At 45.8% G+C, this 15,655-nt stretch overlaps 1 protein-coding gene across 2 annotated transcripts in view; it reads left to right on the top strand.

Moving 5' to 3' along the window:
- The window catches only part of PEMT (phosphatidylethanolamine N-methyltransferase), a 101,935-nt gene that overhangs the window by 54,031 nt on the left and 32,249 nt on the right, over positions 1–15,655 (top strand). For both annotated transcript variants that reach the window (XM_083711851.1, XM_083711850.1), the window contains exon 4: positions 7,775–7,920. In XM_083711851.1, coding sequence (XP_083567977.1) covers positions 7,775–7,920 — 146 coding nt within the window. The remainder of the gene's footprint in view (positions 1–7,774; positions 7,921–15,655) is intronic.

Consider the following 15,655-nt stretch of genomic DNA (forward strand, 5'->3'; position numbering starts at 1 on the left):
CATGCTGGCCACATGACCTAGGAAAACTGTCTGCGGACAAACGTCGGCTCCCTCGGCCAGTAAAGCGAGATGAGCGCCGCAACCCCAGAGTTGTTCGCGACTGGACTTAATTGTCAGGGGTCCCTTTACCTAAGAAGCTAGACTACTGTACAGTGGTACCTTGGGTTACGAACTTCATTCGTTCTGGAGGTCCGTTCTTAACCTGAAACTGTTCTTAAGCTGAGGTACCACTTTAGCTAATGGGGTCTCTCGCTGCCGCTGTTCCGCTGCCGTGCAATTAAGAACTTTGCTTCAGGATGAGAACAGAAATTGCAGGGTACTATTTCTGGGTTACTGGAGTCTGTAACGTGAAGCGTCTGTAACCTGAAGCGTCTGTAACCCGAGGTACCACTATACAAAGGTAAAATTCTCATTCCCTGCTCTACCCACTTCTCGTCTCTGAGCCCGACCACCAATTCCATGTGGATCCTGGAAGGTTGCCCCGAAGGGGGCGGGAATGTGGCCATTGGACTGCTGATATGCCCCCATCCCTGTCATGGGCAGTCAGACGAGATCTGGAAGGCACTAAGCTTGGCGAATGCCAGTTTAGATAACAGGAGTGAGGGACGAATTCTTGAGCAACGTTTGATGAGCGCCAACTCTGGGCATGACACACGTTTGTGCTCTTTGACTAGTAGGAACATACGCAGAGGCCGAGGCAAAGGGCAGACAAAATGGAAGGGCTGTGTTGTAAGTGGCACCCGCTTGGCTAACGCAGGCCCTGTAATCCGAGCGTCTGGTTACGTCAGAAGAGCAAAGCTGCCTTTCTGTGCCATTCCTTTGATTCCTGCCCCCACCCTTTTTATTTTCTGACTCACCAAATGCCTTTCCCAAAAGATGCACATCTACCGAGTTGAATAAAGCCAGCCTGTGCATTAAATAAAATTGCTGCTTTACATTCATCTGCCCTTTCCAAAATCCTGCTCTTTTCGTTCAGCTGAGTGACGGCTACAGATCGCCTCGCACTTCCTTTTACATGAAAGGGTTTTCATATTTAGTGGGATGGGCCTGGTTATGTTCTTCCTCTAGAGTAAGAATGAACGAGGCTGGTTGTGGTTGGGTTTTTAAAGACATATTTTTTATTGATTTTCACAAGTTTTTCAAATTTACTTGTATTTCAATATATGTCTTTTCTTGAATTTTGACTTCCCACCTTACTTCCCTGATGTTCTTATTCCTACCCGGTGTTTTTCCCCCCCTAAAAAAAAAGTTTAGGGGTACTCTCATTTTCCTACTCATATGGAAATACTGCCCCTCAATGAGGCCAAACTTAGATTCACAAAATGTTTAGGGGTATGTGTCCCCCCGTGTACCCCCAGAAAAAAGCACTGTTCCTACTTTATACCTACTGCTTTATGAGAGCACATTAATCCAGTGCTTTTTTTATTGGGGAATGCATACTCCTGAACATTTTGTGAATCTAACAGGAGAAGAAACTAAAAATGTTCAAAAAATTAGTTTTTTTCTCTAGCACGATGGCAAGCTGCCCTGGTACCCTCGTTCCCAACCCCACAACGCCAAGTGACCCCAGCTAAACCTGAGATGAAACCCAACAACTTTGGACCAAAAATGACCCAACACTGCCGTTTACAATTGACGCTTTGCTGGAATAGCTGCTTACCACATTAACTGAAAAGCTGAGACCCGCCGGGGTGGCGTAACCCCCCCCCCCGAAAAGGTGTAAATTGGACCAAGAGGGAGAGTTCTCATTGGCTGGAAGGGGGCAGCTATTGTGTCTTGACTGCTTTCCACCTGCTTCCCGCCGGTAGGTGTCAGAGCCAAGCCTTTCATAAGCCCAATACCTGGCGCTTTCCTTAAGAAAACCAGCCTCTCCTGCGGGCCTCGCTGCCAGACTGTTCTTTTCCATGGCTGATAATGACTCTGCTTTTCTAACAAGCCCGGCCTGGGTGTTACGTGTTATTTGGGTCAGTATGTAACTGTTATCACAACAAGCGCCCTTTTCTTGGCATCGATTTCTCCTCTGCCCGTATATTCCCTTGCTAAAATTATCTCTCCCCTCTCCTCGTTGCAGTTCGGGTCAACCCCCTCCAGCCCCTCACTGGCGTCCACTTCGTCTTGGAGCTCCTGAACTTTAAGCCAGGCTCGAGAGTAAAGTTTCTGCAGGAGGGTGTGGGGTGTAGTGGTTAGAGCAAGGGTCCCTCGCCTGGTGGACCCCATCTGCCATCAGCCCCGGCCATTGGGGACAATGGTCATGGATGATGGAGCCCGGGGTCCAAACAGCATCCGGCAGGGCGCCATGGTGACGGCCTCTGGGTTAGTTCATCAGTTTGGCTCTGGCTGTGATTGGTTCCAGTTCTGCCTGCACTTTCCAAGCACAATTTAAAGTGCTGGTGCTGACCTTTAAAGCCCTAAATGGCCTTGGCCCTGTATACCTGAAGGATATACCAGCCCCATCGTTCTGCCTGGACACTGAGATCCAGCTCCGAGGGCCTTCTGGCGGTTCCTTCTCTGCGAGAAATGAGGTTACAGGGAACCAGGCAGAGGGCCTTCTCGGTGGTGGCCCCCGCCCTGTGGAACGCCCTCCCACCCGATGTCAAGTAAATAAACAACTATTTGACTTGTAGAAGACATCTGAAGGCAGTCTTGTACAGGGAAGTTTTTAATGTTTTATGTTTTATCGCTTTTTAAAAAAAATAAACTGTTGGGAGCCACCCAGAGTGGCTGGGGAAACCTAGCCAGATGGGTGGGGTGTAAATGTATTATTATTACTATTATTATTATTATTATTATTATTATTATTATTATTATTACAGTCCCAGAGCTGCAGGTCAACACCATGTTGCAGGATAATACCCAGAGATCCCTTATGTTGACAAGGCTTGTGGTAACCGTAAAGCAAAGGTGGTTGGTTGATGGCTCCAGCTGAATTTTTAACAGATGTCACCAGCAAGATTGACTACGGATGCTGGACTGATTCCATCCGCCGAGAAAGTCGGTGTTTGTTGTTATGGCGCAGAGCTGCAAAGTTTATTTACCAGTTCTGAGGGGACGTGGGGGGGGGGTGGCGGAAGGGAAAGAGACCTGAGTTCGAGCGCTATGCAAATAAAAACTGTGATTCAGAAGCCACAAATCATTACTCCGGCCCATTACCCTTTGCAAACAGTTTCCTTCTTCTCTGTAGTCAAAACACCAGGTGGCCTCATACAAGATTCGGATGGATGGAACCCCTTGTTTGTCTAAGTCAGTGTTTCTCAAACTGGGGTCTCCGTCTGTTGTTGGACTGCAACTCCCATCGTCCATAGCTAGCAGGACCAGTGGGTCAGGGATGATGGGAGTTGTAGTCCAACAACAACTGGAGACCTGAGTTTGAGAAGCAATGGCCTGAGCAAACGGGGCATGGGGGTGTGGGCTCGAAAGGGGGTCTCCAGCGCTCTTCTGCCAAGCCTTGAGCCCAGAGGGGAACGGCTTGGGTCTGCCCTCAGGCACCAGCTATCTACCGTATTTTTCGCTCCATAAGACACACTTTTTCCCTCCTAAAAAGTAAGGGGGAATGTGTGTGCGTCTTATGGAGCGAATGCAGGCTGGAGGCTCTGCCCAGCGCTCCCTTTAAAGAGCCGCGTGGAGCTTTTCCCCGAGGAGAGAGAAGGGCCTGATTGGCTGCCCTCTGTCCCTTTCCCCACCTCCTGTAAAAGTCAGCATGGAGCGTGTGTGCGGCTCTTGCTGGCTTTTCCGGGAGGTGGGAGAAGGGACTGACGGTCGGCCCTCTGTCCCTTCCCACACCTCCCGGAAAAGCCAGCAAGAGCCGCTGCCAGGCTCTGCTCAGCGCTCCCTTGTAAGGGCTCCCTTTCGTCCCTCTTTCCGCTTTGCTGGAAAGCCAGCAGAACAAAAGGCGCTGTGCAGCTATCGCTCTTGCTCTGCTGGCTTCTGAGCGAAGTGGGAGGAGGGACGGAAGGGTTTAAAGCAAGAAAAGCGAAAGCCGCTTACATGCTCTGCACAGAATATTTTTTTTTCTTGTTTTCCTCCTCAAACACTAGGTGCGTCTTATGGTCAGGTGCGTCTTATGGAGCGAAAAATACGGTAACTCTGCCTAATGGTAGAGCTGGTCCTCTTGTCCAGAGCCGAGTGAGACGGTAAGAAAAGGCTGCTGCCTCAGGCCTGTCTGCTCCAGGACCCTGATCTTGCAGTGGCCTACCAGAGGCATCTGAGAAACCCACATGCAGGATCTGACCTCAGCAGCCCCCTCTCCCTGCTTGCGATTCCCAACAGTATGGAAATAGTAGACCTAGGGTTGCTGTCCTGGTCTGATCCCACTTCAGACCTGACGCTTGCACTGTTTTAGTTTAAAAATAAATACTGGAAGTTTTCCAGAAGGGCCTTTCTGTTGTTTACCACCTCCTTTTCTCCAAATATCTAATTTTAGGCTCCAGCTGTGGAAAATGTGTTGGCACTGTGCCCGATATGTGAGCTATGTGAGCTATGCGATATTTTGGAAGTGCGAGTGGGGGAAAGGACCAGATAACAGAGCAAACCTTTCTCAACTCCTGTCTGAGATGGATGTTTTTGATCGGGACTCAGTTGCCCAAGATCACAGGTGGGCCCAAACTATCCTGCCACCCTCAGGGAGTCAAGTGTACAGTGAAACTTTCCACTGCTACGGCAACCCAGGGACTACCATATTTTTCAGTTTTCTGAGAAACAGGAAGAGCTCTGTTGGCCAAGGATGATGTGGGGCCAGGAAGGAACCCTATGATCACCTCCCATATATTCCTGGTCTCCAGCTGCCATCGTCCCTAACCACTGGTCATGCTGGCTGTGGCTTTTAGGAGTTGGAGTCCAACAGCATCTGGAGGTTTCTCATCTCTGCTGAAAAGCTCAAAGCACCATGGAGTTTTCTTGGGATAATTTCAGGCATCTCTGTGGGGCTGACTCAACATTGTGTTCCAGCTGGCAAAAGGAACTCAAATATTTGGCCAAGATATGAAGCACTTATATCGCATGAAGCTAGAGCTGTAAATGCTTCCCATCTTGGTTTTTAAAAAAATAATATTTATTGCTTTTCTATTTAGTAATACAATACACATTCACATTATTATTATCTACTTTACCGCTCTGGCTCCTTAGAGCCTATCAACTTCCTTCGGCCTCATGGCTTTCAAAATTAACCTTTGTATCATTGCATTTTGTACATTTTCCAGTTCTAATTACACTTATCACAAAATACCTCAAAATTTAAATGAATATAGAAGGGGAGAAAATTTCTCATTACAAGTCTTCGGACAACCCTGCTAGTGATGTTAATTGCTTACAATAATCTTTCAAATATCGTATAAATTTACTTCGATCCTTTTGGGATACTTGTTTGTGCTGGTTTTGAATTTTCCCTGTCAGCTTCGCCAGTTCTGCAAAGTCCACCATCTTCATCTGCCACTCTTCTTTCATTGGTACTTCTTGTTGTTTCCATTTTGGGGCTAAAAGGGTTCTTCCCACTGTTGTTGCATGTATAAACAGTCTTTTATCTTCCCTTGGTATCTCAAAGCCCACTATGCCCAATAAAAAGGCTTCTGGTTTTTTAACAAAGGTATTTTTGAACATTTTCTTTAACTCATTACATATCATTTCCCAGAAAGCCTGTATTTCATTGCAAGTCCACCACATGTGGTAGAAGATACCTTCCTTTTCTTTACATTTCCAGCATTCATTCGTTCTTATACACAAGTGCTTCCCACTTTGTAATCAGTACAACCACTGTGTAAAGTAGAGCAATATTATTAGTGGTTTGGAGTATTCCTTGTTTAATGCATATTGCTAACGTTGTTTGCTACTGTTTGTGGGGCTGGTGCGACGTTTTTGTTTCTCCGTAAGTTGCATGTCACATGAAATATTAAAGTATTACATCATCTTACTCTCATTTTACCCCACTATGGTATTACGTTAATAATAATCATAATAATCATAATTTATACCCCACCCATCTGGCTGAGTTTCCCCAGCCACTCTGGGTGGCTCCCAATCAAGTGTTAAAATCAATACAGCATTAAATATCAAAAACTTCCCTAAACAGGGCTGCCTTCAGATGTCTTTTAAAGATAGGATAGCTGCTTTTTTCCTTCACATCTGAAGGGAGGGTGTTCCATAGGGTGGGCGCCACTACCGAGAAGGAATATATGTACATATATTTTTCCTTTAACATAAGCCTCTTGGAGACTTGTGGGCGACGAGCAACTGATTAGATAGATACAGTTGCAATCGAAGTTATTCAACCCCCATTGCAAATCAGGTTTCTTATCAAAATTTACAGACTTTCAGCTGCTTGCAATGTGCAAACGCAACAAGAGGAATTGAAATAGCTCAACACAACGGACTCTTTAAGTGGTTCCTCCAAATTCAGCTGAAAATGCAACTGGGGAGTTTGAATAATTTCCATTGCAATTGTAAATATCCCCATTTTTGCAGAAAGGGAAAACTGAGGCTGAGAGAGACTTGCCCAAGGCGGTCTGAGGAGTTCGTGGCAGAGGCGAGAGTCAAATGGGGAATTTTGCACTTTGTGTGTTTATCTCCAACTAGTATGCTGCACTGACCATGCTGTCAGGTCTACGGACCCAGAAGGCAGGGCTCCAAACTGCAACCACTACTATGCTATAAGACCCGCTATCCTGTAATATTACATATGAGCGTGTAGTACTGATGAAGCCTAGGATGGCGAAGCAAGGCTGATATTCCTGAAATCCTTGTCTTACTCTGTGAAAGGATTCTGCGGAACTGTAACAACCCTTCATGTGGATTATTGGACTCTATGAACAGACAGGTAGAATAGACACTTATACATGTATGGACCTTATGCGTGAACTGACTGGCCTGAGAGCAGTACATGTGAAAAGGATCTAGGAGTCTTGGTTGACGACAAACTTGACATGAGCCAACAGTGTGACGCGGCAGCTAAAAAAGCCAATGCAATTCTGGGCTGCATCAATAGGAGTATAGCATCTAGATCAAGGGAAGTAATAGTGCCACTGTATTCTGCTCTGGTCAGACCTCACCTGGAGTACTGTGTCCAGTTCTGGGCACCACAGTTCAAGAAGGACACTGACAAACTGGAACGTGTCCAGAGGAGGGCAGCCAAAATGGTCAAAGGCCTGGAAACGATGCCTTATGAGGAACGGCTAAGGGAGCTGGGCATGTTTAGCCTGGAGAAGAGGAGGTTAAGGGGTGATATGATAGCCATGTTCAAATATATAAAAGGATGTCACAGGTTGTTTTCTGCTGCTCCAGAGAAGCGGACACGGAGCAATGGATCCAAACTACAAGGAAGAAGATTCCACCTAAACATTAGGAAGAACTTCCTGACAGTAAGAGCTGTTCGACAGTGGAATTTGCTGCCAAGGAGTGTGGTGGAGTCTCCTTCTTTGGAGGTCTTTAAGCAGAGGCTTGACAACCATATGTCAGGAGTGCTCTGATGGTGTTTCCTGCTTGGCAGGGGGTTGGACTCGATGGCCCTTGTGGTCTCTTCCAACTCTATAATTCTATGATTCTATGATTCTATGACTAGAGAATGAACTGATCCACTGGGTCTTCTGCTTTTTCCATTGAACTTTATGAGACTTTCGTTGAGATCTACAATTTGATACAATGAATGGCATACCTTATTTATTTAAAGGTACAGCCAGTTACGTCTTGTGTGTTTATTCAATATGCCTTGGTAAACAGAGAGAGAGAGCGCGCAGAGAATGAGAGAAGATAACCAGAAACCTCTGGTCTTCCTCTTCCTTCCTTGCAGTTTCACAGAAGCCATGAAGAGCCAGCCCAGACTGAAGGCCCTGGATTCCCTCTTGGCGCACTACACCAGCGTAGCCCTAATGTCCGTAGGCATCGTGTTTGTCACTTCCAGCTTCCTGGCCCTGGGATTCATTGGAACATTCTTGGGTAAGGCTAAAGGTCGCTTTGCTAGACTGCGTGTTTACGTATTTGTTGCTTGTTTGTTCCATATATCCCTTTCCATTCCAAACTGGGATGCGGGGGGCACCTACGACATTTTTAATTTTTATATTTGAGCCTACGGCATTTTAAACCATCCATTATCAAATGAAAAACTGCAGAATGGATTTAATATTCACATAACCCAAAACCGAGATGGAGGGAAGTCAATCGTTATTTATTGTTAATTAATGTTTGTTTTTTGGTTGGTTTAGGTGTTTTGTTTTGGTTGATGTTTTCTTTTTTCTTTGGTATGTGTTGGCTATTTTTTCTTTTTCTCTTTTTGTTGCTGTTTGGTTATAGAAAATGAATAAAAATAAGTTTTTTTAAAAAAATAAACCATCCATTATCAAATACAGAACGATGAAAACAAACAAGTTGGAAGCCATACAGTGATACCTCAGGTTAAGTACTTAATTCGTTCCGGAGGTCCGTTCTTAACCTGAAACTGTTCTTAACCTGAAGCACCACTTTAGCTAATGGGGCCTCTGCTGCTGCCGCGCCGCCGGAGCACGATTTCTGTTCTCATCCTGAAGCAAAGTTCTAAACCTGAAGCACTATTTCTGGGTTAGCGGAGTCTGTAACCTGAAGCGTCTGTAACCTGAAGCGTATGTAACCCGAGGTACCACTGTAATTAAAATACGTCCTGGTGCGAACGTCAACAGACATAAATCTGACACCATTAAGTTAGAGATGCGTTAACAAAAGGCCAGCATTTAAGCTCAGTTGGTAAGAGTGTGAGACTCTTAGACTCGGGGCCGTGACTTCAAGCCTCACGTTGGCCAAAAGATTCCTGCATTGCAAGAGGGTTGGACTAGGTGGTGCCTTCTAACTCTGCAATTCTATGCTTGTTCCCAAAAGCCTGTTGGATCATGAATGTCTTCACCTGTCAGTGGAAAGGACAGCAAGGAGGGAGCCAAGCTGGCTTCTGTAGCAAGGGAGATCCAAAGTTGTCAGGGGGCAGCCACCGAGAAGGCCCTCTCCTGTGTCCCCATCAAACGTTCCTTTGAGGGTAGCAGGACCGTGAGAAGGCCTCCCCAGAAGATCTTGAAACCCAGACAGCTTCATGTGCGGGAATATGGTCTTTCAGAAAACCTGGACCTAAGCTGTGAAGGTAGCTTTAGGTAGCATTTTCTCCAGTGACTAATCCCTTAATCTAGAGATCGCTTCCAAACAATGGAACTAGACTTTGCCTGTGATCTAGCACTCCACAGGTAAAATGACACAATTACAAGGGAAGTATATGGCTTGTTGTTTTGTTTCACATGGAGTTTGTGATGGTCATCTTATTAACTTGATTTGTAATCCACCTTCCAATGCAGGGATTCTCAAGGTGAAAAACAACAGCAAAAGGACTGGTGGGAGGGAGAGACGAAAAATAAACACAACAGTATTGATAAATCCAAGCACAGTGAACAGCAAAGGAAGAAGTAATGGTAGAATGTCCCTTTGCACCTTGTAATAAACGAAAATCTGCCCTTATTCTCTTATGGGGGACACAAGAGCCCTTATAGAGTCCTTTGTAGGTTCTCTATCGTTCAGAGAAAAGAACAGAGGCCAACCAGAGAATGTTGAGAAGCAAAGCAGCTAGTAAGCCTGATCTTTATTGAACTGTTGCAGCAAGTGGCTCCCCTTTCACAGAGGAAAGGAGGAGGACACAGAACAAAGGTGTGTCCGCCCTGATATAGACATTTTAAATTGGAGTCCAAGACCACCCCCAGACACATCATACCTACATCATAGAAAAGGCAGTCTACAGCAGAAATCTGAGTGCGTTGTTTACCTCCTGTTACAGATAGGTAGTCGTGTTGGTCTGCCATAGTCAAAACAAAAAAAATTCCTTCCAGTAGCACCTTAAAGACCAACTAAGTCAGTTCTTGGTATGAGCTGTGTGAATCTGAAGAAGTGTGCATGCACACGATAGCTCATACCAAGAACTGACTTAGTTGGTCTTTAAGGTGCTACTGGAAGTATTTTTTTTTGTTTTGTTTACCTCCTGTCATTGTTTACCTCCTGTCTGGCAAGTTAACTGTTAATTCTTACTTGGCTGGATACCCTGGAGAGCCTAGCCAGTCTTTTGTAATGATAAATACTTAGTTCCTGAGCCAGGTCACAGGCTCACCCTATTCATACACAGATATACCCTTAAGAGAGGTTTTGTGAATGAAAAGACAATGGGGAGGCTTTTCCATTTTCCTTTGACCTTGCAGAGGAAACATTTGATCAGTTTGGGAGTCAAAATGGCTCCAGGACTGCTTTCCTGTGCTGCTTCAGACATGTGATTTATATATTTATGTACATGTTTGCTTGGTACATTTATGAACGTTTATTATATATAGAAGACCTTAATTTTTTAATTTCAGTCTCAACAAGTTTAAATGTGAAAGCAGAGCAAACTGTGTGTCTCTCTCTTCTTATTTCCAAGTGTTCGGCGGTGCCAGTTTCAGACTATTTTGTGGACTCTGGGGGCAATCTGTGGGCTTTGTTAGACATTATGTTAGAGAGAATGATAGAACAACCATTAACAGCTATTACCGTGGTGGGTGATTTCAGCGCCAGAATGGGAGGTAGTAATATTGTTATGGCAAAAATAATTGGTTTGTGGAATGAGGACTTGGAGGAGATATATCCCAGACTATCAAAAAGTGAGACTACTTCAGTAGTGATTAAGCCAATCAGCAAAGTTAAGTGGGGATGATGCAGAAAACCAAAATAAAGCCAACTTCATTTTTTTGCATGTGGTTAGAGCAGAAATACAGGGATAGAATCATAGAATTGTAGAGTTCGAAGGGTCTGCATTTTTGTCCGATCCCCTGCAATGCAGGAATCTCAACTAAAGCATCTATGGCAGACGGCCATCCAACCTCTGCTTAAAAACCTTCAAGGAAGGTGTTATGTACTGAGTTGAATAGGATCCAGAATGCAGCAGTGTGATTGGTCCTAGAACAATAGGATCCAGAATGCAGCAGTCTGATTGGTCCTAGAACAATAGGATCCAGAATGCAGCAGTCTGATTGGTCCTAGAACAATAGGATCCAGAATGCAGCAGTCTGATTGGTCCTTGAACAGTAGGATTCAGAATGCAGCAGTCTGATTGGTCCTAGAACAGTAGGATTCAGAATGCAGCAGTCTGATTGGTCCTAGAACAATAGGATCCAGAATGCAGCAGTCTGATTGGTCCACAGGAGCCACCCAATCCAGCTCCAGGTGGAAGCGAATCCGCAACCTGATTGGCCTACAGGAGAATCCCGGAATTAGCCAATCACGTGGGGCCCATTGTGTAAATAATGTATATAAGGCAGACATTCTGGGGGAACTTCCATTCCTCCTCACCACTATGAGCTGAATAAAGAGCATGAAATCCACTCTCGACTCCGAGTATATTTCAGAAGGAGAGTCTACAACCCAGGGGAGACCATTCCACTGTCGAACAGCTCTTACCACCAGAAAGTTCTTCCTGACGTTTAGTCGGAATCTTCTTTCTTGTAACTTGAAGCCATTAGTTCGAGTCTTCCCCACCACCTCCTAACCATTTTGAGTTGTCCCCCCCACTCCACCCCCCAGTAAAGCTCCTAAACTGATAGTGGGTTGGAGGGAGGGAGGAGGAGCATAGGGTGCAAATTAAAATAACATGGCATTGAGCACCCTTGCCTTCCACTGGCTGGCTGTTCCCTACAAAGGCCTCTATTCTGATCCTATTCATTCCTCTGGAGAATACAGTGGTGCCTCGCAAGACGAAATTAATCCGTTCTGTGAGGCTCTTCATATAGCGGTTTTTTCGTCTTGCGAAGCAAGCCCATTGACAGCTTAGCAGATTAGCGCTATTAGCGGTTTAGCGGCTTTTAGCGGATCAGCTGATAAGCGGCTTAGTGGCTTAGGAAAGGGGGGGGAACCCGCAGGAACTCACAAGACATTTCATCTTGCGAAGCAAGCCCATAGGGAAATTCGTTTTGCGAAGCACCTCCAAAACAGAAAACCCTTTCATCTAGCGGGTTTTCCGTCTTGCGAGGCGTTCGTCTTGCGGGGCACCACTGTACCGCAAGCGAGGGGAGTTCGATACTTCCTTGTTCCCCCTTATCTGTGGGATGGCGAGGCAAAAGTCAGCACTTAGGAGGGAGATCTGGGTTTGGGTTCAGGACCATGGATAGTTCTCCTGCAACTGTGACCAAAAGAGGACCAATGTTGTCTTCTGGGTCCTTGATGGTGATGAGGTTTTGAGCTCCTTGTGTCTGCCTCGATCCCCTGAGAAGTCTGGACTAAATGTCAGAGCCGGCCTGCAGAGGTATCTCCTTGGGGTTCACGGGTGAGTAGGTGGATTCTGATGCCCACACAGATCAGGGCATAAATCTCTCCTTGAGGAGGCATAGCAGCTCTCTGGGCTTGTGTCATTCTGTGGTGCAGTGGTTGGAGTGCCAGTCTAGGACCTGGGAGACCAGGGTTCAAATCCCCCACTCAACCATGAAGTTCGCTAGGTGACTTTGGAAGCCTGTCCTAGCCTTTCAGCCTAGGGTAGTTGTGGGGATTAACTGAAGGTGAACCATGCATGTCACCTTGGAGAAAAGGTGTGATATAAATGAAATTAATATAAATCATCATCATCATCATCATCATCATACTAAGCACCACCACCATGGATTTGGGAGCCCATAATTGTCAGAAAACATGCATTTCCTCCCCCAAGCTGTGCTGCAGACCCTATGCTCCCCCTCCTCTTACCAGTGGGCTTCATTTTGCATTGCACTCTCTCAACAGAAACCAAAAAAAATCCTCATCTCCCTTGTTGCTGGGACAGGAGATGCCGCAATACGATCCTTGATCCCGTACAGTGGTACCTTGGTTTAAGAACAGCTTAGTTTATGAACAACTTGGATTAAGAATGCTACAGACCCGGAAGTAGGTGTTTTGGTTTGTGAACTTTGCTTTGGAAGCAGAACATGTTTTGCTTCCTGTCGAGTGTGTTCCATTTGTAAATTGAGTCCCCCCGCTGCTATGGTAAAGCACGCCTTGGTTTAAGAACGCTTTGGTTTAAGAACAGACTTCTGGAATGGATTAAGTTTGTAAACCAAGGTACCACTGTACTTTATTTGAAGCCACCGGGGCTAGAACCAGGCGACCTTTGGTTCTGTGCACAGCTGCCTAATGTTGGGGTCGACCAGGGCTGCAAATTGGGGCTCCTCCCTAGGAAGTAAAGCTGAGTTTGGGAGCCTGTGGCCCTCCAGATGTTGTTGGGCTTCAACTTCCATAAGCCCCAGCTATCATGGCCAATGGTCAGGGCTGGTGGGATTTGAGTCTTAGGAGCCACAGGTACCCCAATCCCTACAGCAAACAGGTCCCCATGATGGGACTGGCTCTGCCCATCCAAGCTGTCCATTGGCTCTCCTAAACAGGAAGTGGTGCTAACAGTTTCCTGTTCAAGAGGTGGGACTTTGCCTGGGGAATCATTCTCTCTCTCTCTCTCTCTATATACATATATATATATATAATCATGTTTTATTAATTTTTCATACAATCATTCCACAATACAGTTTCTATTAAACTTTTCAATTTTTGACTTCCTTCGGCTTTTCTGCCAATCATTCGGATTTAGTTTCTTTAAATACACATTTCCAAATTTTTATATTGCCTTTATACCTTCCCCCTCTTTTATTTTACTTTTTTACAATATTTCTTAATTTTGTCACAGAGCTTCTCTAAATGCCACTAACGTTATTTCATTATCACTTAAACATTCCCAATAATTTGTTAATTTTCCCCAGTCCTCAATGAATTTTTGATCTCGTTGATATCTGATCTTCGCCTGGGGAATAATTCTCTTGGCTTTGCCTCTTGGCTTGTTTTCTAGCTCCTGGTTCTCTCTGTCGCTGCCTTTGAGGCATCCCTCCTTCTGCCCCACAACATGTAGGGTGGGGATTGGGGTCCCCCTTCCTAGATACCATGCTGTACTCCTTTGTAGCGGAGATCAACGAAGGCTTTCCTGCCACTCAGCATCCAAGAACTCCTTGGTTCCTTCTGAAATCTTTTTCAGATAAATCGGTTCCATCTGAAATCTTTCTTCGGTCTTGGAAAGGAGGTCATAAGTTTTTTAACCCCCTTTGAAAAACATCCTTTCAGGCACGCAGATTTATGTAAGTCCGGTTGCATAAATTCCCATCTTTTCCATTAAGCCTCTGGCAGCTTTAACCCCTTTGCCCCTGTCCCCAGCTAAAATGGAGCCCTTTGCAGATCAGCTTTTGTATATTGTTAGCTTCTGTTTATCCTTCTGCCTTCCTTCCTTCCCACCCCACACCCTGAAACCCCCGGCTCATCTCTTCTACCACCAACATTCAGACTGTAAGCTTCCTGGGGCAGAGACCTGTCATTGTGGAATGGGGAATCCTTCCATTATTCCCTAAAGTGCCTCACATCCTGACAGCTCTACATTAATGGAAATGGAGGCTTAGGCCTTTTAAATGAACCCACCTGCAGGCAAGCATTTCAAATCGTGAAGATGTGTTTTCCATTTATTTTAATACACAACGGGGGGGCCGTGACAAACAGGAGAGGAATCACCTTCCTTACCTCCTCCCCTCCCACGTTGCTGGGTGAAAAATTGGGGTCGACGCCATCTTAAGCGAGCATAGCGGGGTCTCCAGCTTGCTTGCGGAAGGTCTGATTCATCGCAGCCGGGATGACTTAACTTGGGTGTCATTTCCGCTGAAACGCAAAAACAGGTGAGTCAGGGTGAACTGAAGGTGTGACCTCACCTTCTCTCGGGGCTTTTTCTTGACGCCGAAGATGCTCATAAGCACAGCCTTGGCAGACAGGGAGAGGTGGGGAGAGGCATGTTTCTCTGCCCGCAACAGCCGCTTGGCACCCAGTTTGCAGGGCGTGTCAGTGGCGTAGCTGGATTTGGAAGTGGGAGGGAGTTATCCTTCTGTGCCTCGTTCCGGGACAATTAAGCATGTGCGGAAGCAGCCCAGAGAAAGATGCTCGGGAACGTAGGAAAGCTGTCTTGTGTGAATTCGGAGCCTTGGTCCTTGCAGCTCAATATTGCACTGACGGGCAGTAGATTTTCAGGGTTTTAGGCAAGGAGCATTCGCACTCCTGCCCAGGGATTGAACCTGGGTCCTTCTTGCAAAGCACATGCTCTACCACTGAGCTGCCTTTAAAATATATCAAAGCCCTTCTCCTGTTAGGCAAAGATCAGAAGACGACCCGGATGGTCACCAGATTCTGTGTACAGCTCTGTAGGCACAGACCATCTCCCGACTCAAACTAGTTCATTAAGAAAATCCCCAAACTCGGTTCCATGGGTCAGCTCTCTGTGGTAGTTTATCTTAAAGTTTTAAGTGTCTATATGCTTATCGCATTTATGAATTTTAAATTTATTGTCGTACATTGTTTTAAATGTTTGTTTTCCTTCTGGGACTGTACCCCCAAATGTGTTTTATTATCTATCTATCTATCATCTACAGTGGCGTAGTGTGGGGGGTGCAGGGGGGGCCGGCCGCACCGGGCGCAACATCTGGGGGTTAGGGTTAGGGGCGCAAATCCATGGGTTAAGGGGCGCAAATTCACGGGTTAGGGGGCGCAAATTACTTGCCTTGCCCCAGGTGCTGACAACCCACGCTACGCCACTGATCATCTATCTATATCTATCTATCTATCTATCTATCTATCTATCTATCTATCTATCAAACCCCAT

The sequence above is a fragment of the Podarcis gaigeae genome, assembly GCF_964106915.1.
Source record: "Podarcis gaigeae genome assembly, chromosome: 14".
In the NCBI taxonomy this organism is placed as follows: domain Eukaryota; kingdom Metazoa; phylum Chordata; class Lepidosauria; order Squamata; family Lacertidae; genus Podarcis; species Podarcis gaigeae.